Source organism: Lissotriton helveticus, chromosome 11, assembly GCF_964261635.1.
Source record: "Lissotriton helveticus chromosome 11, aLisHel1.1, whole genome shotgun sequence".
Taxonomy (NCBI): domain Eukaryota; kingdom Metazoa; phylum Chordata; class Amphibia; order Caudata; family Salamandridae; genus Lissotriton; species Lissotriton helveticus.
This window is the reverse complement of record NC_136072.1, coordinates 530,012,890-530,038,530: the sequence shown is the minus strand read 5'-3', so window position 1 is coordinate 530,038,530 and position 25,641 is coordinate 530,012,890. Positions and strand designations below refer to the sequence as shown.

General features: G+C 44.4%; 1 protein-coding gene across 3 annotated transcripts in view; it reads left to right on the top strand.

Moving 5' to 3' along the window:
* Nucleotides 1-25,641, top strand: part of LOC144790632 (uncharacterized) — a 490,677-nt gene that overhangs the window by 390,498 nt on the left and 74,538 nt on the right. For all 3 annotated transcript variants that reach the window (XM_078665360.1, XM_078665361.1, XM_078665362.1), the window contains exon 14: nucleotides 16,730-16,835. In XM_078665360.1, the coding sequence (XP_078521486.1) occupies nucleotides 16,730-16,835 (106 nt within the window). The remainder of the gene's footprint in view (nucleotides 1-16,729; nucleotides 16,836-25,641) is intronic.

The window sequence follows — 25,641 nt, the reverse complement described above, 5'->3', positions numbered from 1 at the left end:
CGGCATGACTGATCCTCGACGTACCACGACACGGCCACATCACCCCCCACCTGAGAAACCTGCACTGGCTCTCCGTCAACAAGAGGATATCCTTCAAGCTCCTCACCCACGCACACAAGGCACTCCACAAGACTGACCCAGCCTACCTCAACAGACGGCTCTCCTTCTACATCCTCCGCCGACCTCTCACTCGTCACCGCCCCGTGCATCCGAAGAACAACCACGGGTGGGAGATCCTTCTCCCACCTTGCAGCCAAGACATGGAACACCCTCCCACTGAGCATACGACAGACCCAAGACCTGCTGACTTTTTGGAGGATACTCAAGACCTGGCTGTTCGACCAGTTGCGCCCCCCCCCCCCCCCCAGCTCCTTGAGACCCTCACGGGTATGTAGTGCGCTTCACAAATGTTTGATTGATTGATTGATTGATTGATTGATTGATTGATATATTGCAACAACAATTTTACGGGACTGGCTGTATACAGCACCTCCAGTGCTTCGACCCCCCAGAGAGCAAAAAGGTGCGCATTACAGTGCAAATCAGCGGCTGCGCCATCAATTTGGAGCCAACAGATGAGCATGGACACTCAGGCAGAGGTGCTATTAAAAACAAGCTGGACTAATGACCGGAGCGATAAGTAACTGGAATCCGAACGGTTCTGTGTTGCAGGGGAATTTGAGTCTCTCGCACCCGGGCAACCCTCCACAGGAACAGTATCAGCGGGCTCCAGTCAGGAGAAGCAAGCAGGGCCTACATCTGAGGCGACGTCAATTGAAATAAGGCCTAGAGTATCTCCTGTTCGTGAAACAAACTAAAATCTGTCTGGGCAGGACACAGGCACAGTCTGAGCCTGAGTTCACAGCGGCAGAAACAGTGCAAATTGTGGCGTTAGGAGGTCCACCAATATCCATGTCAGGGACTAAGAAGACCCCCGTTCCCCCTCTGAAGGCTTCGGTACCATAGGATATTGAGTCCGTTTTAGAGTCCACATCAGTCGGATCCTGTAGAAAGCTCTCAAGCGCTGGGATAAGAGGGATTGCTCAATTCGCCCAATTCCAATCAATCAAGGTCTGAACAAGAGGGGAATTTTCTGTGGGGGGCAAGCACCCACACTCTGCCAAAATCATATTTGATACTATTCTTCTCGAGATTCTGGAGTTCATGTTTTCAAATGCACAAGAGATTGCAGCTCTCTGTAATAGACTAAAATCTGGGTGAATTTGGCACTGCTACCAGTCAGACTAAAAGAGGCAGAATCTAGGCCACCGGTTTTAGAGGAGTAGATGGAATTAGTTCAGGAAAATGTGTGCATCATGGAAAAGCAAACGGGATATTAGGAAAATAGGATAAAAGAACTGGAAAACTATACGAAATGGTTCAATTTGCGCTTTGTGGTCATTCCTGCGGCGAGCAGGAGCCAAAACGTGCCCCAGTTTATGGGTTCACTGATTAAAGCCCAAGCATTGCCCAATATCACAGCAGACCTGTCCATTATGAGGGCTTATTGGGTGCCAGGTCAACTGTCGCCCAATTTGAAGTATCCACACATCATTTTAGTGAACTTTGCAGACGAGGCGCATTAAAACACATATATTAACTAAAGCAATTCAGAGGAAACGTTTCTCTACCTCTGAAAATGTCCAGTTTCGCACCTTTTCAGATATGTCAGCCTCTGTGGCATGGCTTTGTAGAGGATTTATAAGACTTGCAGGCTTTTTCAGGGCACTCAGGGTTCCGTGGTACAGCAATCTAAATTAAAGGTGCTGGTGAAGGGCCTGTTTCATCTCTTTGTAAAAGTAGATGAGGAATTTCTGTCTAAAATGTAAAGGTCATCCAAGATTTGTCTGATGATGTTTTAGTTTTTTTGGGCTTTTTCTTCCTTTTTTCTCTTCCCCCGGAGGTTGAGATATTGTGAGAATTGACTGTATTGGATCAAGGGTGTTAGGAGCTGGGAGTGGGGGAAGTCATCTTTCCTTCGGGGCGGCCACAAGGGATGCCAGGTGCAGCAGTATGGGACCAAATGAACTTGGTGGAGGGGTCGTTGGTAGGATATTCAATCCCCGCCCCATTGGGTGTGGGGTCAGAGGGACGTTGGGGTTGTGGTTGGGGGATTCAGGGTTGGAGGGAATGCAACAAAAAAGAGAAGGTCCAAAGTGTGCATTAGTAAAACTATCAAATGATCTACACGAGGAGGTCGAGGTGGGTCAAAAAGGAGAGTGCATGTTTGAACTAATTAATAATGTTAAGGTGTTATCATCCAATGCCAGTGATGTGCTGAACACATGTAAATATGGGGCTTTGATGAGATGGTTGTCCTCATTCAGTCCAGAAGTTATTTTTCTATCTAAGACCCTCCTCCAAAGTAGCAAACCAAAACTTCATATTCCGAAGCAATTTTCTTATGCATATTTTGCCTCGGCTTGAGTCACAAGCCTGTACTCAGGTAGCCCTGGCACAAAGGTGATGCTGTACATCTTCAAGAGCTTCTCTCCTCTACTCTACCACGTCTTCCAGCTGACTGTGATTTGGCTGATAAATCTGTGTCAGTCTGGATCTCTGATGCGCTTGATCAACTTGTCCCAATAAAATGGACAAAAGGTCGCAGCACTAGATCCAGTCCCTGGTATAACACCAAGCTTGCTTCCTTGCGTAAAGAGTGTAAAGAGTGTAAGAGGTTGGAGAGATCATGGAGAAGGAATTATGACCCAAACCTGAAAAAGATTTATGGTGTAGCTATTAAGCAATACCATGGGTCTATCCAAGTAGAATGGGCCACCTATTATACAGAGGAGATAAAGTGCAGCACTAATCCATCGAAAAGTATCTTTTTGATATTGAAAGCGCTGCAATCATCTACTGTCTCGACTGCCACTTTGTTGTCATCTAATGATCAATGTGATGCCCTGGCCTCCTTCTTTGTGGAGAAGGTGGAGAAGATCTACCAATCTTTTCCCCAGGTTGTATAACTTTCCGCCCCCATGGCTCGGTCCTCTACTTCATACGCGCTGACTACTCTCCCCGCCATCTCTCAGGATTAGCTCTGCTGATTTGCAGGAAGGTCAAGACTGGTTCCCCGTCTGACCCCCTGAAGCCGGCATATGAGTTGAGAATCCTACCTGTGCTCATCCTCCCGGTGTGCCATGTGATTAACATTTCCCTCTCCACAGCGACTGTGCCTTGCACTTGGAAACATGCTAAAGTGGCTCCCCTATTAAAGAAACCTAATTTGGATGCCACTAAGTCGGAGAGTTTCTGCCCCCTCTCCCTCCAGCCCTGGGTCTCGAAAATCTGAGGTCCACGTCAATACTATCCTGACAGATAATCTGGAGGTCAATAATCTTCTAGACCCATCTCAAAATGGATTCCGTCCTGGCCACAGAACGGAGTCCGCTCTTTTTGCGGTCACCGAACATCTGAGATGAGCTTTAAATGCCGGTTGCATGTCAGCGCTGATTTTGCTTGATCTCAGTGCTGCGTTCGACACGGCTTCCATCAGATCCTGTTCAGGGGCTTGGAGCATGCAGACATAGCTGATGGCGCCCTGGATTGGTTCGCCTTCTTTATGTCTAGGTGGACTTTCCAACTGATCGCCCTCCTTTTTCATCTAGAGTCTATGCCGTCAAGCAGGGGGTACCTCAGGATTTGGCTTTGAGCCCCACCCTGTTCAATCTGTATATGCAACCATTGGCAGCAGTGGCTAAAAACAGAAGGCTCACGGTGGTGTCATATGCAGACGATACCCAGTTGGTAGTCACTCTCACCGACTACACTACTCGGGAAGCCTGCAAGTTCCGCAGTGATCTCGAGGCTGTCGTGGGGTGGATGACTGCCAACTGTTTACAGCTTAGTAAGTCTCAGGTTTTGTTGGTGGGGAGAGACCCAGAGTTGTGGTGCGAACATTGGTGGCCAGTCGCATTGGGGGTGGCACCCGCCCCTAAACAGGCGGTAAAGAACCTGAGGTCTGGCTGGACACTGCCCTTAACTTTCGAACTCAAACAAAGAAGGTGGCTGGGACGGGCTTTGTGCTGCTGCGGGTGCTTAAACCTCTTCTGGGCTTCTTTGATCCCTCAGTCAGGCAGGTTGTCGTCCAGGCTTTGATTTTGTCCAGACTGGACTATGCCATCTCCCTCTACATCGGGGCTAATCAGACCGAGATTGTCAGACTTCAAAGGGTCCAAAATGCAGCAACATGAGCGCTCTTTGGCTTGCCAAGGCGTTGTTCTATCTCGAATGCTATTCACTGCCTTCATTGGCTGCCCGTTGCTAGGCGTATTGAATTCAAGGCCCTCAGTATCACCTTCGAAATTCTCAATTCCTCATCGCCTAGCATTCTGTCAGACCTGCACTCTTTTTATACTCCCTCCCGCCAACTCCGTTCCACAGGACAGAACTTGGCGGTTGTCCCTAGGGTCAGGAGGGCTCGGGCTGGTGGCCTCTCTTTTTGGGTGCTTGCTTCTAGACTCGGGAATTCCCTTCCTATTTCCATTCGCAGTCTACAGCTTTATTTGCCCTTCCGTAAAGCTATAAAAACGTTTTTGTTCCCTTTGTTATAAGTTGTTCTGTTGTCTCCAGCGAGACTAATCTGGTTTCAGCGCCGGGAGGCCCCTTTGCTGGGGCAACCGTGTGCTTTAAAAAGTAGCCTAACATAACATAACATAACAATGCAGATGGCAATCTATTTGGGTAGGTCTATTTATTGGCAGGTGAGAGATGTAATTATGGATGCAGAAGGAAGATGGTTCTAGTTAAAGGTTACAATTCAAGACTCCCAGCTGAACCTGGTGAACTATTATGGCCCAGTTAACGATGATGTAGAGCCCTTATTACAGCTACATAATCCCGCAATGGGCTAAAGAGGGCCCAATATTTTCGGGGGCGATTTTAATTACATTCAAGACTTGATCCTAGATACGTCTAATCAAGCAAAAAAGCAGTTAAAGCCAATAACTACAAGTGTGATCAATATTATAAAGCAGAATTTTAGTTTAGATGACCCCTGTTGAGTAAACCATCCAGATATTCCTCAATACACCTGTTTCTCACGGCGATTTAATACTGTGTCACTTATCGTTTTTTTTAAGTATCCTAGAAAATTAGGCTGAGGGCATCGGATATGTGGGCCCATACATTTTCTGATTATTCAGTCATATCTTTTCAGTTCAATCTGGTAACTCCCAGTGGTGAGAGACCTAGATGGCAGTTTGATAAATCCCTATAAGCAAATCAGTACTGGCTGAGGACAATGAGATTATTCCTAAAATAATTTTTGGAGATCAATAGTAACACATTAACAGATTTTGTAGTCTGGGAGGTCTTCAAGGCCACTTTTTGAAGACACGGTATAGCTTATGAGGCAAATCAGAACCATCAGCGTGCTTCCCGAATTCAGGAACTATAATCTGCAGCTAATCCTGCCACAGAGGCCTATATAAGTATACAAGGCCGGATGGGTGCATAAGAACAGTTGGAGAAGGCCAAGAGGAAATAAGCAATCTTAGAGCATACTAGCAATGGATGTATGAAGAAAGGCAGCAGATAGGGAAACTCCTGGCTGGACTACTTGAATCAAGCAGGAGAAAAAAAGCTTAATCCGAACGAGGACCTTAATACTTACATGATAGTAACTGAGGAGGGAATTGCTGAGGTATTTTTTACAACACTATAGGAGTCTTTATGAGAATGCCTATTCAGTTCCACTGACAAGTTTAGAACAATATTTCTGCCTATCACGTTTACCCCAAATGTCCATCATTCACAAAGAGGCAATGTTAGCAAAAATAACAATCTCTGAGGTGGCAGAAGCGCATCAAAAGATGCCTAATGCAAAACCATGTGGTAATAACGGCATACTGGCAGAGGCGTACAAGGCGTTTGGGAAAGAGCTGCTGCTCCACTTTTTCACTAATCTATTTAACTCAGGGAAAGCAGGTGCTGGGATCCCTTCAGCTTTTAAAGAATCCACCATAGTTAGCTTTCTTAAGAAAGACAAATCAAATCCCCTACAAATGTCAATTCCTACTGGAACAATAAGTCTGCTTAACAAGGATTATAAACTATTAACAAAAGTTTGATCTTCTCCTTTGTTCCCCGTAAATCAAACGGTAATCCATAAACATAAGATTGGGTTTGTATCTAATAGGCTCATGGCAGCAAGCACTAACTTTTTAATTCAAGCTATAGATTATTTTTCTAGGCCAGGGAAGAGAGCGTCATGATCGATGCCAAAAAGGCCTTTGACCTGGTCAAAATGGGATGCCCTTTTTTTTTTACAGTCTGGGTAAATTTGGGTTTCCTAATGAATTAAAAAAAAATTTAGAAATTTACACCAGGGTGATGAGGCCAAAATAGTTATAAATTCAAAGGGGTTTGGGCAAAAAGAAAAAATAAAGTAGCTGACTGGGGTGCCCTATGTCCTCCATTCCTTCTACCTTTTTTGTTGAACCTCTAGCAGAGAAGATAAGTAGCACAGGGCCAAACAACTCAGCAAGAGAGGGGATGCCAACAATAAAAAAAATGTATATTATATTATTTTGTACCTAAAATATTTAGGGTGTATTTGATTTAATTCAAGATTTTACTAATATAGATGGCTATCAACTAGTGATCTTCCACTAGCAGCATCAGGGTAGCTCCCACCATCCAATCCGCAACTTAGTGATCTACGTTACCAGCAGCTACTCCCAACTATTCCAATTGAAATGTGCAGCATGGCTCTACAAAGTCCGAAACAATTCAACCTCCCACTCCAAACCATTGCTCTTAGCCAGCTGTATTGCCCCCTTCGAGCACTCTATTAAACTTTTCCACAGCCCCATTTCCATCTGGATGGTAAAGTAAAGTGGTACAATGCTTCACTCCATTCTGTCTCAAAAACTTCTTGAATGCCACAGCCACAAATTGTACTTCATTATCATTGATCACAGACTTGGGTAGCCCTTCCCTCAGAAAGATTATATCTAGAAATCTAATCACAGTACTAGCATCCACATGGTCCACTACCTCCACCTCTGGCCACTTAGAAAACTGATCACCCGCAACCAATAGATATTTCTGAACAGATCCATCCCAAATCAGGCCTCTAATCTCCACCCCAAATTTCTCCCTTGGCATTCCCGGAAAGCTAACCGGGCACAAAGGTAGTCTTAGTATAATTTTGATTCTATCTGCATTCTCACACACAATGCACTCCCGGACCTTCCCCTCAATGGCCAACTCCATTCCAGGCCACCAGTACAATTCCTTCATAAAGTTTTTTTATTTTTGCAATCCCTAAATGCCCCTCCTGGCACAATTCAATAATCTGGCTTCTTAACTTTACAGGTGACACAATCCTGCCATTTCACAATATTTTGTTGTTTTCTACCAACAACTCATGTCTCAGCTCCCACAATACCTGCAATTCTGTAGGAACATAGTCCTTAGCAGGCCATCCTTTCCTGACTCTGACCATAGTTTCTGCCATCACCAAATCTTCCATGTATGCATTACACCATTCCTCAGACGGAATAACACCCACATCTTCTCCTAAGCATGCTACACTGAATTGCTCAATGTCTTCACCCATTGCATCCTTAACAAGAAGCAGTAACCTGCTCAAGAAATCAGCTACTTTATTTTGCACCCCAGGCATGTACTGCACACTATACTTAAAGTCGAGAATGTTTACTGACAATCTTGCCAACCTGGGGGACGCAGTATATAAACCATTGGTGGACAAAACCTTGGTGCGTGGTTTATGATCACTCCTTAATACCACATGGCTTCTACAGATGAAAGGCCTGTAATGGGCTAGGACCCACTCACATGCCAATGCTTTGCCTTCTATCACGAATACTCTTCTTCGGTAGTTGTTAACAAACGTGATCCAAAAAGCCGCTGCACATTCTTCCCCTTTCTCATTCTTATTCTTCTTGGTGAGCACAGCACCAATGCCCTTCCCTCTCGTGTCCGTCGTGACTATAGACTTCAACGTGGGATTGAAACCTTGCAAAGGCATTGCTGCGTACATCTCCTGCTTAATAGAACGAAACTCCTCCTGACATTTAACTGACTACGCAAATTTACATTAGTTCTTTAGGAGTTGTCTCACATTCTATGTTTTGCTTGAAAAATTCTCAATGAACTTGGAATAGAATTCCACAAGACCTACCAAGGCTCTTACCTCATCCATGCTACTAGGTATTGGAGACTTCTCTACGGCCTCCAGCAATTCCCTCTTAGGCCTAATGCCTTCGACAGATACTTCGTTACCTAGGTACGTCACACTGTGTCGAGCGAACCTACACTTATTGAATTCTACTGTCAACCCCTTTTCCTTTAACACCTTCATCACTTTACTAACTGTCAAATCATAGTTGGCCCTAGTTTTACCCATTAACAAGATATCATCTTGAAAAAACATTACATTTCTCACAACCCCAATCATTTTAATGCCCTCCCCTTTGAATGTCTTGGGGTGAATCCCTGTATGTTTCAGAACATTACCTATAATTGGCACAGACTTTTCACTCCACACCTTCTCATTTACAGTAGTGTTAGGGGAGCCTGTGCCAGCGGTAACAGTGATAAGCACTTCCCCTGTAGCAGCATTTTGTCCTTTGTTGCCCATCCACACTGGGCACACCCTCATTGACATTTAGTACACACATGTTAATTTTATCATCCCCGGACTCCTTAGAATCCATTGTGGAAACCTGCATGAGAAGATTCACTCCCCTCGCACCCCATCTCTGTATTCTGCACACCTTCTGAAAGTGCCCCATGATGCTGCATCCTGCACACATCTGGTTCCTTACAGGGCACCTCTTTTCATTTGCTAAATGCTCTATCTTCCTGCCCCTAAAACACCCTTGAATGCAGAATGATCAAATTGCTCACAGGTTTTACCTTCGTTCACAACCTTCTTTGGTTCCCACTTACACACCTTCTTAGAATTCTTCTTTGCCTAAACCTTTGCTACTACTCCCTTCTCAATATCCTCACCAATTTTGTCTAACCTTTGCGGAATGTCTGCTTTGGCACTTCTGCCAGTCAATTATGCGTTCTTCACTGCCTCTGCTACCTCCTGGAGTGACGACTCTCCCCAAAGTCAACAATTTGCACAACACATCACTACTTGATCACATATTAATTAGTTGTGCAGAGTAATGAATCTACAGGTCAAAGCTAAATTATTCAGGGCAGCCACATAATCTTCTACAGATTCTTCTTTCTCTTGTTTTCTATGAAATAATCTGTAGCGATCCACAGAAACACACTGTGGGATTGAAGTAAGCATCCATGTCTTCTATAGTGTGTTTGTATACATCACCCTGACCCTGTTGTCTAACTTTCTTCTGAATGCGATTGTACATTTTCAACCCCCCACACCTAAACAATGTAACAACATTTTTTTCATCTGCTCAGGTGTCAATTCTTCATTCCCCTCAAAAGTGGAAATATAATTCCGAAAATACTCTTTCCACTCATTCCACTTTAGGACTGGTTCCCCTTTTCCAGCCCAATATGCTTGTGAAGGTGACAAGTTCCATAAATTTGTTGAAGCCATGACAATAAATACATTGAATTGCTGTACTCTTTACAATATTTATTTAACTACACATATATCTTTAAAAAAAACTTTCAGATGCATATTGGCATTTGCTTTTTAGAAAATAAAAAGGCCAGACACACTTTAAGTGTGCCTATCACTGATAGAAACAATGGAAGACAAATTAAATCTAAAGCGTGCCTGTCACTGTTAACGTCAATTTACACCTACTCATTCTACTCTTACATACTCAACACTCGAAAGTCAGGACACGATCACAACACTATCACAGGATATTGGCAAATCATCTCAGATTTAGGACACAAATCCCTTGGGTGGGGAACTTTAAAAGGATATCCTTTTTGTCCAGTTGGATGGCATACTATAATCCGCAAGCTTTGCATAAAATGTTCCCGCCAGTCCCAGATCAATGTGTTCACTTTCAATGTGATGCATTTGGTAAGTGCACATATTATGCATGTCCCAAATTTCTGGGAGGAGTTTTTTCTAGCCCTGAGTGAAGGTCTGCAGTTCAAGATTATAGCTGAAGCAAGTCTTGTATTATTTGTATTATTTGGCACCTCAAATGTGTGTCGTAGAGTAAATAAATATGAGCAATACTTTATCTCCATTACTTTAACCGTTGCACACGCTTTAACACTCCAACTCTGGAGAATGCCGAATGTTCCAACCATCCAACGCTGGTACAAGAAAATGATATGGACAAGAGCTTTTGAGGAAGCATATGCAAGATGAGCTGGGAATGTCAGCTCCAGGGGTTTGTGAAGTGTCAAATTAGCACTTCTCTGAGTGGGGGCCTTAGTATGATTATATTTTGAGTAAACGTTGTATGGGGAGGAATGCACACTTTCTCGAAGTAGGCAGGGGCAGCTCTAGGTTCATGGCGGCCCTGAGCAGGGAGCGTAGGTAGGGGGCCCCAGAAGAGGGGGTCCAGGCGGGGCGGAGCACCCCGGAGCTCAGAAAGGTGTTTTAATAAAACGTCCAGAAAAGACGTTGGATGACCAGTACCTGCAGCTGCTCCTACCCTTCCGAATTCGTCTCAGAACAATAAAATTTAGGAGAGGAGGGTATTGTGACACACGACATGGCCAGCAGTGGGTAGGGAAAAAAAGAAACCAATCAGGAACCAGGAGGAACGCAGGCGTGGAGGCCAGTGAAGAGGGGGGAGTCAGGGTGTTTGGAAGTGGATCAGAGCCGGAGGCCGCCAAATCCCTGCCAGGGGCGGCCACGCAAATATGTATCCATCCTCAGAGGATTATTATATTAAGGATATATATTGGCGTGGCGGCCCCTACAGTTTGGCGGCCCGGTGCAGGTGCACAGCTTGCACATGCCTAAGGCCACCCCTGAAATCGGTTTGCATCTTATCCTAGCACTCTATTTTAAATTCATCAGCACTTTAAGCTCTTTTTGAGTGTATATGATAGTACTGCATCTTTTGGCACTTAATTCATCTCATCAGCACTGTAATCGTTTGAACTTTATATATCTGTTATAAACGAACACTTTATTTTTGATGCACTTTAATTATTTAGGTCTACAGAGTTTAGGATCAATTTCTGTTTATTTATATATTTTGCATGGACTGTAGTTATATGCCCTTGATATATCTTACAGAAACAAGAACGGTATTTTGGATGCATCTTAATTATTTAGGGATCAGCATATTCAGTATTCAGTAATTAGCGAATTCCTGTTTGTGCACTTTATCCCCATAAGTGGCTGCTTGTTTACTATTTAGAAAAAGTATGAGTCTCTCAAAATAAAGTATGGGAATTCAAGCAGTCGGGATTTTTAAGATATTATCAAATTGTATGTGTTACCGTCATATTCGTAAATTTTGAGTGTCAGTGCCAGACAAATCCTAGACCTCCCTAAACTGACCCATATCATCCCCCGCCTCAAGAAGCTCCACTGACTCCCAATCCAGAAGCGATGCCTGTTCAAGATGTTGATCCACACCTTGAAAACCCTCCACAGCCAGGGACCAGCTTTCACCAGCCACTGACTAAACTTCCACCTGCGTTCTGCCTCGCCCACACCACCCTCATCAACAGTGGAGGGCGGTCCTGCTCCCCAGCTGCGAACTGCTGGAACAACCTCTCTCTTCCCCTTCCTGGAGCTCATTCTCTCTTTTGGATTTCAGGAAAGGAGTTAAGACCTGGCTGTTCAACTGAGCCTCCCTGCAGCAGTGCTCTCAGCTCCTGGATACCCTCATGGGTGATTAGCCGCTCATTACAAATCCACATTGATTGGTTGATGACCTGGCGCTTCTTTCTGATGTTTTATTATAATGTGTGTATTTTCTGTCAAACCTGTTCAATAGAATAAAAGGGGCTACAGTTACCCCTAGGGTCACTGCAGTGTTAGATGCAACTCAAGTGATCCTATGAAAAGTCCAGTTTAGATGCCCATGACATTTCATATGATTCGGTTTACTCCGGCAGTATGCAGCAGATATGAGGTATGACAAAACACAAGTGACAAGAAAAACAATTTTTTAGAAAAGGGGGTGCAGATTTATATTGTGCATTGTTCAAAAGGGTACTTGTCAGTTTTGAAAGAATTATTTTCATTTCACATGGAATAGAGGCTTCCTTAACAAAAGTTCATACTTTCCTAATGCCTCATGGAAACGATTAATCATTGGAATGTAAAAATGAATGCCTGGTAATGGTACTCATGGAAAGCAGTGTTAGCAGCCAAATGTACAATAATAGCTAGTCAGTGGAGGCCAAATTTGCCGAGTACAAGATAAGGTTGCATTGTTTCTTCCTGGCCCATCCCTGCGTCTGCCTGCCGGTTAATATTGTTAAAGAAAATATTCCCACACAAAATGAGGTCTGAAACTATTAATGTAGGAAAGATCTATCTGTGAGTAACAGAAACATATGACAAGGGCATTTCCCAGTACCCCAAATAAGCGTAAACTGCATTACTACAGGTAAGATAAACATTCATAAGTTTTCATATAAAGGGCTACTATGGAGATCCTGTGATAAGACTGAAAAAATGAGTTACACAGATGCAGGATTCTGTGGTTATGAAAAGAATGCAGAAGACCTTCAAATAGATACAAAAATGTAAATGCTGACCAAGATAATGAGAAATTTCAAGGAAGGAAACAAGGCCTTATCGCTCATTGAAATGCCCAACTTGAAGGCATTTTAGCATGCTCAGAAATATGGCTGTAACAGTTAAAGTTATTCTAAGGCAAATCTTTAAATTTGGCTGAACACCAGGGGCCAGATATATCAAGGTTTTGCGTTGCCCCTGTGTGGCGCAAGGGCAACGCAAAACCTTGATAAATCTGGCGCAAGGGCAACGCAAGAGTTAAGTGGGATTTAACAAGCCTTGCAAGGCCAGCTTAAATAAATCTAGTGTATTGCTGCCTTGTGTTACTCTGCGTTCCATGGGTGGATCGTAGGTGGTCCGATACATCCACCAATGGATTTTGGCACTAATTGTAGACCTGGGACTGGATTGAAATGCTACGCCTCCCCAGGAGAGGCATAATGAGGATAAATATATTTATTTCTCCTCTTATTTCCTCTTTCCAAGTGATATGCATTCTTCAGCACCCATAGAAAGAAAAACATGCCTCTCAGTATTGTTTTTGTGCAGGAAGGTGTTCCTTCCTGCACAAAAACAATCCTGCCTACAACACATGGAAACGATTAACCATTGGAATGTAAAAATGAATACCTGGCAATGGAGTGCCTACATTTGCACTTAGCAGACAAAGGAGCGCCAGAGCTAGGAAAGGACAGGGATGCACAGTATAATGGTACATACGGCCTATTTCTGCCGTTTCACGTGGCGTAGGAAGGTGGCTTACTGCTTGAAAAAATGATAAAAATTGGCCCTGATATAGAATCACTTAAACTCGAAGGTATGTGAAGGTCTTGTGAAAAGTAGTTTCGACATTTTCTGCATGTCCATACTATTATTTATACCGTCATGGTGGGATAATTAAGCACTCGGGGTCCAGGCAGTTAAACTAAATGATGTCGGAATGAGATTATCTTTCCTGATTTCCTTGATTGAAGACTACATAACAAAGGGGCGAGTGAGAAGAGAGAAGACTCGCTCACCTTACTAACATAATATTCAAAAACAAAGTGGAGTAAGCAATGCTACCAAATATCTTAAGGATGTCCCTCACACAGAGTGTGAAAAAAACACCTTTTGGTTTTCTTAAAAGACCCCTCACCCACCAACCTAGTTGGTGGCATGCTTCATCTTTGAGGTCTCACCCAGGACAACAAAACGTATCACGGGTGTGCTTCAATGCCTGATTACAGCAGAGCTGCTTTTCTTTTTTTGGAATGATTCCTTTTCTTCAGAAGAGATTAAGGGGTGAATTAAAATTGCAATCTGGGTTACCGACCTCACATGGAGTGTTTTATAATAATGGTAACCTTAGACAAGGTTAAAATAAGTGGTGGATGTATGATGAGGAATATGTGACCTCTGGCATCCTATAAAATTGTCTACATGTTTCAGCCATAATATCAGTGCCTCCCCAGGCTGTCAGTATGGCTTTCTTCAGGACCAAATATGCATGCAACCTAAGTCATGCAAATAAATTTCAGTTTGTAAATCATGCATTTGTGGGAGTTACTCCATTTGAGTAGTTTTTGTCAGGAGGTAGTAATTTACTACCTGGACACTCTGGGGTGAGACGAGCCCTGTATTCACACATTCGTCAAAGGTGATCACCTATGTCCTAACCTGCAGTAAGGCCTCAGAGATCCGCATGTCCTTGTTTGAAGACCATAACTGCAAATAAGCTTCTTTTGGATTGACACTGTCAGAACATTTGGATAACAGTACCATAGGCAATGGTGGATCTTCTTTGCTTTGCTGTGCCTAATATTGTAGATTGGAATATTGGAATCAGAGAATAGTAAATCAATACACGCAATAATACATTATATCCATAAAGGGAATTGAAAGAAACAATTGGTCCTTTCAATAAATGACAGAGGATTTACAACAAAATCAGACTTTGGTAATTATTTGATCAAATAACAAATATAGGGCAGATTAACAAACATTTAAGCATTCACATACCCTCTGTTTTGGTAAATCAGAGGGTTTGAGAATGATAAAACGCTTTTACAAATGTACTACGGTAATTTACGGATTTGGAAAAGGTTTTCTGAATCGTTTAATGGGTGTAGGGAAGCATTACAAATAGGTATTTGGAAGTGGCGTGATAAGGGCGTCCTTTCCAAATACTTATTTCTTATGGTATGTAATAGTGTCTTGGGAACATAATCTGTTCTGACCGTTGCAGTTTGTAAAATGTATCACTCTGTTTCTTTAAACACATCCCTTTGTCCTTTAAGGAAAGCATACTTATTTTTTTTTATTTAAAAGTAATCACAGGCATGGTTGCCTGCTGACCCCAGAAGACTACTATTCTAGTGATGCAAGCAAATCATAGTGTGTTTCAGATTAATACTCATGAAATCGGTAGTATTGTGGGCCACTACAATTGGGTATTTTATGAACCGACCTATTAATACCTAGGTCGAATTGCAAAATTCCAATGCATTCAGTAAGTCAGGGCACAGATTGCAACCACTTTCATTGAATGCATATTTAGTAAATGAGGCCCTAAATACTGTACATACTATTCATTTTGTTTTGTTGCCTTTGTGAGGATAACGTAGCATTTCATGGGTGAGAGTCCTGCCGTGACAAGAGTGTTCAATACGCACGAGTGTCCTTTTAATGGGACAAAATCGCTGATCATTCTAATGTTACCAGTGAGGGTGGAACCCAAGATCTTCTATATTTTGATGAGCATGCTTGTGTTTGGTCAGGATATGTCAATGTTGGGGAGAAGCTCCATTAATACTATGCTGATGCTGCATATACAGCTTAGAAGCGAGAAGGCAGCGCAAAGTTCATGGCTGTAAATACATTCCACAATCTCCCTTCGCTTTACGGTTCCTTAGGCCACCCAGAGAAGAACCTTCTATTACTACACATAAGGGATATCACCTTTGACACTTAAGAAACACTGCCTCAAAGTTTTGCTAAGGCCTTCACTATGCCAACAGTCTCATGGCAGGAAGCTATATATGGTCATTCCTTTCAGAAAATGTTACTCATGGAATGATGCAAAAGAAGAGATTCCGACTATACTGGGACTATTGGCTAAAACAATCGTCTTCCTTCGGGTCTGCCACTACACAAAAGAATCATTCAGAATCAGGCACTATTTCTTCAATACTTTGAAATGTATTTAGTTTTATCAATGCAAAAAAAGGAGAAATCATTAAAGAAACACAAAAATGCAAAGTGGAAAGTCCTGTGTCTCTTTAAGTCCCAGTGATATAGCCAAAACAATATAAATAATGTAAACAGTATTTAAAAATAATAAGCAGTTGCAAATGCGATACCTAGACTGTCTGATCTGTTTTTTTCTTGAATTTCGCCCAAAGTGTATGAAAATGTGTTAGAATTTACACATATCAGTTTAGTAAATCTAAGCCCATCTGGGTACATCTCACTCTCTGCTCTCAGGTTTGAAAGGGAACTGTTACCCCACACTTTCACCTCATTCCCTCAAAAGGCAAAGAGGTGAGCTCTTCGCATACTTTACCACTCCTTTCGCGCAGGTCAAGAAGAGAGCTTTTTCTCGATGCTATTACCCACATGTTAGTTAAAGTCCGACAGTTCTTCCATGCTTGGCCCTCCATTAGGACAATAAATACTTATACCGCAGTCTGATAGAGTTCTTAAAAGAAAAAGTAGAGTGCTACTACCACATTCATACACCATCTTCACTTAAATTCAGTCAGTTTTTCTTTTCTCCTGCTCCTATATTTACCTTCTAATTTCTAATAAATTAGCTGATACCTCGCCCTCAGTCCCACTGATCTCCATGTTACACCATTACCAGAGATAAAGGCAATAATTGTTCCTTATCACTACAACCGCCTCCCCCGCTCTGAGTTAAAGTCAGTAGGTCCTTTTCAGATCTCAATTTCTCATTCTCTCAGGCAAAGGCAGAAAATGATACCCTTCGCCCCTTTGGGCACTCCATATCCTTACCACCCCTCACAAATGTCTCTGCCACTCTAGGTGTATTCTCTCTCTTCCATTTACCAAAGATCTAAAAATTTTTTGTAACTGTCCCTCTCACTCCTTATGTTTCAGTGACACCTGGAACTGTACTTTCTGCCAAGTGAAGTTGGACTCAGGGCCTGCTGTGACCTCTGAGAATCAGGTTCTTAACATGCTTATATCTCCCCGTAACATTCTGGTAAGTAACCACAAGTAAAGTCAGTCAAACAGCCTATAATTTTTCTTCTTCACCTTTACAATTCATGAAGTGCTAGAAATCATGCAAGTGCTTGGGGCTACCATACAAAATGATTATTTGGATTTGGCTAAGCAATATCATTTGCCTAAAACAGATTTTTTTAAGTTTTTGCAAGTTCGGGATTTTCTCATCCGGAAAAACTTGGGGGCATATCATCAAGGGCCTTATCTCCGCTTTCTTGGCTTTAAAAGCCAAAAAAGCGGAGATAATGGTTTTGCCCTATTTACAAGGCAGACTTAACATGCATTCGCGCATTTTAGCAGCCTTTGTAATGACGCTTCGCTTTACATCTCTAATGAGATGCAAAGTAGGCGTTTTTTCAAAAAACAACAGAGAAAATATCGCTAACAGCGCTTCTCCCTATTAACAAGATGGCACAGGAAACCCATATCAATAAAAAAAGCAGCGCCAACCGTGGTTATCACCATTAGCTAACGTCTGCAAATTGTCAGACTTAGCTATATATATAAAGGGTGGTGGATTCTAAGCCTGAATCCACATCTCCCTATTTACAAGGATTCCCTGATTGCCGCATTTGTATCGCTGGATTTCCAGCGATGTCCCCTTATTCTGCCGCTATCGCTGGATTGTTTTATGCTGTGGAGATAAACGTAGATAATACTGCGTTATCTAACCCTTTCAATCCAGCGATAGCCAGCGTTACAAAAAATAGTGCTAAGCGCGCTCAGCGAAATGTTTTGCTCTGTGTTGTTAATATGCCCCTTAGTGTTATCCCCGAACCAACTTATTGAAAGTATAATGAACCAGGAGAAAATAGGGGTGCAATATAAGATTTTTCTATCATTTAGGATATTCGATCTGGAGAAACATAATACTCAATGGTCCAATGTGTTGGGGGAACATGATATTTCTATAGAAAAAGCTATTACTATGTCTAGGGAAACTTTATCATCTGCTAATTTGAGAACTCACTTTTTTAAAACTGTGTTTAATGTATACTACACTCCAGCTTGAATGTCAAAATGGGGGAAGAGATATGATGGCAAATGTTTTCGGTGTGGGGGGGATAATGCGGACAGCCTGCATGTCTTTTATAGTTGTAGTAAATTGTCTAGATATTTGATGGACATTGAGACATTTTTGTCAGAGATTACTGGGATACCTATCAAAATGACTCCAGCTTTAATGATAATAAGTATTGGTAAGGACTTAGAAAAAGGGATGCCCATGTTTAAACATCGTTATCTAATTTTTTTTTATGGCAATGGTCGTAGCTCGATTGTGCATCGCTGCTGATTGGCTTTAGCCTAAGCCTCCCCCTTTCGAGCGGTGGCGTGCTAAAATGTATGACTTATTGAATTTAGAATTTAGCTTATATGCGGCAAAAGGTGCTAAGAAACGCAAGATTGGAATGTGCATTTGGGGGGCATTCCTCGATCATATGAACATATAGAATGATTAATGTATTCTGTAATTTTGATACTGTGGAATAAAAAAAAATGTAAAAAAATGACCTTCCTTCCAAGGCTCAAACTTGGGCCTCTCTTTTATGAAGTTGATACTACCTTTGGGGCTACTAGGCGAGAAGGCAAACAACAATGGCATTTCCATATGGAAACTCCAGATGCCAGCATATTCCTAGCAGGTGAGATCCATTTGCACAGCCATGTGGGCCACGTTTCCCATCTTCTGGTGTAGTGAGTGACAGTTGCCAGCCTTGGAGGACTCCATCTCTGTGCTTGGTGACCTGTGAGGAATCCCCCATTCGGTTTTCCATGCACATGTGACCATAAGGGACACTGTCCATCGTTCCCCAGACCTGATGGGCTGAAAGTTTACCAGCCCTGAGGTACCAGGAACCACAGGCCACTTTACGCCACTTGGAATGCCCCTCCGTCCACGTCCAAATAAGGTGGCAAGATTTACAGTTTGATTTAGAGGTCAATGGTTGATTGATTGGAAGCGGTATAAAGGCAGAGTCATTGGCACTGTTGATGCTGGTGGCGGTTCCAATATCAGGCAAGAGGTGTAACCCAGGAAGGATGAGGCTCTTGCTTCTTTCTTAACGTATGACAGTGGTGCTTATGCTTGACCTCTCCCAGGTTAAAGTTTGCAATAGCATAGACTTCCCTTGAATACTGCTGATGGTAATAAAATATCTCAAGATTTTGTTTAGAAATTTCCCATCACAAGGCATTGTAATACCTTTTGATGCTGCTTATGTAGCGTCCTCCCCAGCCTGGCTACTTGCCAATTACTACTCCACATACAGGGCTTAGTATAACATATCTTTATTCTTCTGTGTGTAACTGCAAACCTGCATTCACCTCACTCCACCATAATGCTTACCTCACAGTTCTACTGAGTCCATCACGAGCCACAAGGGTTCCGTCATTATAAACTCACACAACACTACATCTCCCCCTTTGTTAAATAAAAAAATGTAATTCTTTTTTACAAATATTTAAACAATTAACTCTTCAATGAGTCTTCATGGTGCTTTGATCACACATCCTGACCTCTTCTTCAGAAACTGGGGACAGGCAGTAGGAGTGTCCATGACCTGGTTTGGTGAAGTAGAAACAACAGCTATCCGGTGGTCTTCACTTCACCTTTCAGACCCAGTCTCCACATTGGCATTAGTGTCTGATGAGCGATGAGCCATGAGCCACATGTCTGAAATGCAAGGAATCTTGCGTAATGGACTTCCCAGGACGTTGGGCAGTCACCATGTGTACTTTGCTGGTCAAAATATGAAATGGCTTAGCATCGAAAGTAGCATTATATTTGGCTCACAAATAAGCACCTGATCTCCTCTAAAAAACGTAACTTCTTTTGTATGTCAATGATGGCGTGCATTGGCCTTCATTTTACTTTTACTATCCAAGTCATGCTGGTTTATTCCTCAGTATTTGATCTTCTGTTGGACAGTTGAGGTTTCCTAATCGTCATGGCTCTCCCGAACATCAAGGCTGCAGGGCTTTCACCTGTGGTCGAGTGAGGGGTCGACGGTAAGCTTGAAGAGCCAGATTTAAGACAGTTTTAAGATCGAGCTTTTCTAGTACACCATGCTCAACAGTTTTCTTAAGAGTACTCAGGAAACGTTCAACAAGGCCATTGGCTTGTGACCAAAGAGGTGTGCTCCTCTGATGCTTCACGTTACGATGACTGAGAAAGTCTCAAAATTCTCGACTGTTGAAAGGTGGACTATTGTATGTAAGAACGAAGGAACACCCACATTGCGACAATGCCATTCAATCTCTCAATGACTCTTTCTTTTTCTTTTTTAAACACTTTTTATTGATAGCAGCACAAGTTATTAATATAGTTCAAACAATAGTGGCAATATTGCAACAAAATATCTGTAATAAAATTATGTCCATCCCTTATATTGTTCATATGCAATTTTTGAGGTTTAATTGTAAACTTGTCCTGGTATGTTCTTCAGATCTCCTCCAGCGACAAGCCCCGGCAGGGCAGGATGCATATCCCTCCCCTGTACGAATTCCATCCTCTCCATAGCTGCTCCCACTTCTTGGGTCACCCCTATTTACATAAACTTCCTTCTCGGCTACCATGGCCCAATCCATATCTTTGCACCATTCGGCATATGTTGGTGTAGGCTGTGCTCCTCAATGTTTAGCGACATAGCGCTTTGCAATCATCATGCCTAGTGTCTCCTAGTCTTTATTTTTATAATTAAGGTCTGTGGCCTCCCACACATTGAAAAGGCATCTTTTGGGTTCAGCTTCCCACACATTGAAAAGACATCTTTTGGGTTCAGCTGGCACAGGGGCCCTGCGTACCTGCATGATTGTGCTCATGATTGTCTTCCAGGAGTTCCTGATCTCAGGACAGTCCCATAAGATGTGGTAGAATGTACCTGTTCCTCCACACTGACGCAAACAGAGCGGGGAATTAACATTTCCCATTCTAACTAGTGTTTCCCTGGGTAGGTAAGTTCTGCGGGTACCTCGAGTTGTACTACTCCAATCTAGAGGGTATTGCCAACTCCCGCGGGACGCTTTTGCCAGCCAGTGTCGTCTAGTTCCCCCATGTCTTTTTGCCATCTCTCACGGAGGCCTGGCATTGGATCTGCCACATTTTTTATAAATTTTTGGTAAATTAGCGAGATTGCTTTACGGTCCATCCTTTCTGTGAGCAGCCTTTCCTGCAATGGTGAGGCTTCTGGGAGGGTCGTCCCCGCAGGGATCACTGCCATAAGTGCAAGCCTGATCTGTAAGTAGCGGAATGTTTTCGTTGTGGCCATGTTGTATTGTTGTTGCAGCTTTTCGAATGGGGTAACTTTCCCCTTATCCCAGAAATCGCCCACCCTTGAGATTTCGATAAGATCCCATTTTTGGAATCCTTTACAACTAATCACTCTACCCAGTTTCCCAGTCTCCCAAAGTGGGGTAAACTGCGTCAGTTTGTTATGCCAGCCCAGCTTCTTGTGTGCCATAGGTGAACCGTTGCGCTGTTGACCCTGAGAGGCTTTTATTGTTTGCTTTGGCATATAACGCCCGCAGGGCACCCCCTTCACCCAGGATGTAATGATCCATTTGAAATGCAGGGTCAGTATTTTTCTTTTTTTTAACCTTTATTTACAGTTTTTCATCAATACAAAGAACAGCAAGCTGCGCAGTGGCTGATGGAAAGGGGGACATGGTGCATGCTCAGTACATGTTTACGTTCTCGAACGTATTTGTTGTAGCAATGGCAGTGCAAATCCAATGATGCATACATGGTCCCTTTGACCCTATGGTGAATTATCAGTCCACCTGTCCTCCGAGAGAGGACAGCAGCTAGCTAAACGAAAAGGAGAAAAAAGAGAGGGAGAAAGAGAGGAAGGAAGGTAAAGGGGGGTCTCTCTAGCCGTCACCCTTGCGATAGCATGTTGATGCAGAAGGTATCTTGACACATATTTTCAGACACTTCCGTCGCTCCACCTACGCAAGTGTGTCAGGGCCCCGCACTTGTTCAAGGGGATAAGTTCTGAGGAAACTGTGCAGCGGTTCCCATATATTCTGAGGGCGCGACCACACAGGCATTAATTCCCAGAGTTCAGATAGTTTTTTATGGCAGAATGCCGCATCCCTAAGCCAGTCGTTTCTGCGCGGTTTGCGTTTATGCCCCCAGCAGATCACTAACCACCTCTTAGCTAATGAGAGCATAGCTGCCAGCTTCCTGTTTTCTGTCGGTACATTTCTCACATATCCCAGTAGGGCAACCAATGGGGAGCACTCCAACCTGTTGCTTAGCATTTCATCCAGCACATCAAAAACACACCACCAGTACCCCGCCACATCCGGCACTCCCAAGCCAGGTGCAGGACAGAGGCCTCCGGCAGTTTACAATACGCGCACCTTGCATCCTCCCTTAGCCCTACTCTGCGCAGCCACACTTGGGTCCTATACATGCAGGGTCAGTATGAGGGCAGTGTGTCCACTGGTTAAGGGCTAGGAGCTGTGAAGCCCAGTAATACGCTTGTATGTGTGGGAGTGCGATGCCGCCATCGTACCATCCCTTAACTAATGTATTGGTGTCTGTGCGGAGTGGTTTTCGATCCCATAGCAGTTTACGAACTTCAGCATCAATTGCCTTAAAGTAGGTCTGTGGTATACGGAATGGCGTGTGCTGGAGGGCATATAGAAATCTGGGTAATGACATCATCTTAAAGAGTGCGGCACACCCTAGTAACGTTAATGGGAGGAATTGCCAATGTTATACATCACTTTGTAGGCATCTCATGGGTTCCTGAAGGTTCCTATTCATGACTCCTCAGGGTTCGTTGTGATGAAGATACCCAAATAGCGAAAGCCGTCCGTTATACACGCATGCTCACAGCGACCGGCGACTTCCGCGTTCCAGGAATGGCGTTTCGGCACCAGCATGAATCCTTATCACCTTTAACGCTCTAGTACTATCTGAACCCCCTGACGAAGAGGACTTTCCTCGAAATGCATTGGGGATTTCAACTATGTACATAATGTGAACTTTGGAACTTTTGAAAACCTTGGACATAATCAAATTGTGACTATTGATTTGTTTGGAAAACAGAATTATTTGAAACCATAAAAATGTAAATATACATGGATCAAAAAGAAAAAAATACAAAGTGAATAAAACTTTGAACTATTCAATCATACTTTGGAAACATTTTGCTTTATTAGCACAGAGGAGTGATCAGGCTATCCACCTTGTGCCTACAAGGTCTGACATTGTGATACATCACTTTGTAGGCATCTCATGGGTTCCTGAAGGTTCCTATTCATGACTCCTCAGGGTTCGTTGTGATGAAGATACCCAAATAGCAAAAGCCGTCTGCCACCACGGCCACCTCGTACCCCTTAAGTATCCTTTATCCTTGGGGGTGGCTCATTGAGGACATATAAAATTGATTTGTTCCGTGTACCCGGAATATATCCCAAAAAGTTTGTGAAAATGTTCATTATTCTGGCTATGGAGCGTGTTGGTGATGCAATGTACAGCAGAATTTCATCTGCGTATAATAATATACGGTCCTCCCAGTCCGCCGTCCAGCGGAGTCCCCGTATCACGGGGTCCCCCCGTATCACGGGGTCCCCCCTTACCCACGCCGCGAGAGGTTCTAGTGCAAGAGAGAAGAGGATTATTGACAGGGTGGATCCCTGTCATGTCCCTCGCCCAAGGGCAAAGGTCGCTGATAGTCTGCCACTGACCACTACCTGTGCCAGTCATTTTGTGTATAGGAGGCGGACCCAGGACATGAATTTGGGGCCGAGCCCCATCAATCAATCAATCAATCAGCAAATTTGTATAGCGCGCTACTCACCCGCTAGGGTCTCAAGGCGCTGGGGGGAGGGGGAGTCGCTACTGCTTGAACAGCCAGGTCTTGAGTTGTTTCCTGAAGGAGAGATGGTCTTGGGTCAGCCGTAGGTGGGTGGGGAGAGAGTTCCATGTCTTGGCCGCCAGGTAGGAGAAAGATCTTCCTCCGGCGATGGTTCTGCGAATTCGTAGGACGGTGGCGAGGGCGAGGCTGGCAGATCGGAGCTGGCGGGTGGGTGTGTAGAATGCGAGGCGGCTGTTGAAGTATTTGAGGCCCATGTCGTGGAGAGCCTTGTGTGCGTGGGTGAGGAGTCTGAACGTGATCCTCTTGCTGATGGGGAGCCAGTGCAGGTCTCTCAGATGGGCAGAGATATGGCCGTGACAGGGTATGTCCAGGATGAGTCGTGCAGAAGCGTTCTGTATGCGCTGGAGTCTTTTCTGGAGTTTGGCTGTTGTTCCAGCGTAGACGGTGCTCCCGTAGTCCAGTCGGCTGGTGACGAGGGCCTGGGTGACCGTCTTCCTGGTTTCGGTGGGGATCCACTGGAAGATCTTTCGGAGCATGCGCAGGGTGTTGAAGCAGGATGACGAGATGGCGTTGACTTGCTTGGTCATCGTGAGGGAGGAGTCCAGGATGAAGCCCAGGTTGTGTGCATGGTCCGTTGGCTTGGGGGCGGTGCCCAGGGCAGGGGGCCACCAGGAGTCGTCACAGGCAGAGAGGGATTGTCCCAGGATGAGGACTTCCGTCTTGTCTGAGTTCAGTTTCAGACGGCTGAGCTTAATCCATTCCGCGACGTCTTTCATTCCTTCCTGGAGGCTGGCTCTGGCGGTGGCGGGGTCATTGGAGAGGGAGAGGATCAGCTGGGTGTCGTCGGCGTAGGAGATGATGTTTAGGTTGTGTTGGCGTGCGATGGCTGCAAGGGGGCTCATGTAGATGTTGAAGAGGGTGGGGCTGAGCGAGGATCCATGCGGAACGTCGCAGATGACTTCGGTGGCCGCGGATCAGAACGGGGGGAGGCGAACTCTCTGGGTTCTTCCGGCGAGAAATTAGATGATCCACTCCAAGGCCGTTCTTAGATTCCGGTGTTGCTGAGGCGCTGTATCAGGGTGCGGTGACATACAGTGTCGAAGGCTGCAGAGAGGTCCAGGAAGATGAGGGCAGCTGTTTCCCCGTTGTCGAGCAGGGACCTGATGTCGTCGGTAGCTGCGATGAGGGCGGTCTCGGTGCTGTGGTTTGCTTGGAAACCAGACTGCGAGGGGTCAAGGGATCCGTTTGTCTCGAGAAAGGCGGAGAGTTGTTTGTTGATGGTCTTCTCGATGACTGTGGCAGGAAAAGGGAGGAGCGAGATGGGGCGGAAGTTCTTGAGGTCCATGGGGTCCGCGGTAGGTTTCTTCAGGAGGGCACTGAGCTCGGCATGTTTCCAGCTCTCCGGGAAGGTGGCGGATGCGAAGGAGCTGTTAATGATGTCCCGGAGTTGGGGTGCCAAGATGGAGTCGGCTTTGTTGAAGATGTGGTGTGGACAGGGGTCGGTTGGGGAGCCGGAGTGGATGGTGTTCATCGTGCGGGTGGTGTCTTCGGTGCTGACCGGGGTCCAGGTGCAGAAGGTGGTGGTTCGGTGGTTGCGTGCGTGGTCTGTGCGCCGAAGCTGTTGTGTATGTCGGCGATCTTGCGGTGAAAGAATGAGGCGAGTGAGTCGCAGAGGTCTTGCGAGGGTGTGATGTCGTTGTTGCAGGCGCTGGGGTTGGAGAGCTCTTTAACAATGCTCAAGAGTTCCTTGCTGTTGTGGGTGTTGTTGTCCAGACGTTCTTTGAAAGTTGTCCTTTTGATGGTGCGGATCAGCTGGTGGTGTTTGCGGGTGGCGTTCTTGATGGCTGTCATGTTCTCTGTTGTCTGGTCATGGCGCCAGGCTTTCTCGAGGGTGCGGCAGGTTTTCTTGGAGTTTTTGAGGTCGTCGGTGAACCACGAGGCTTTCTTGCTGCC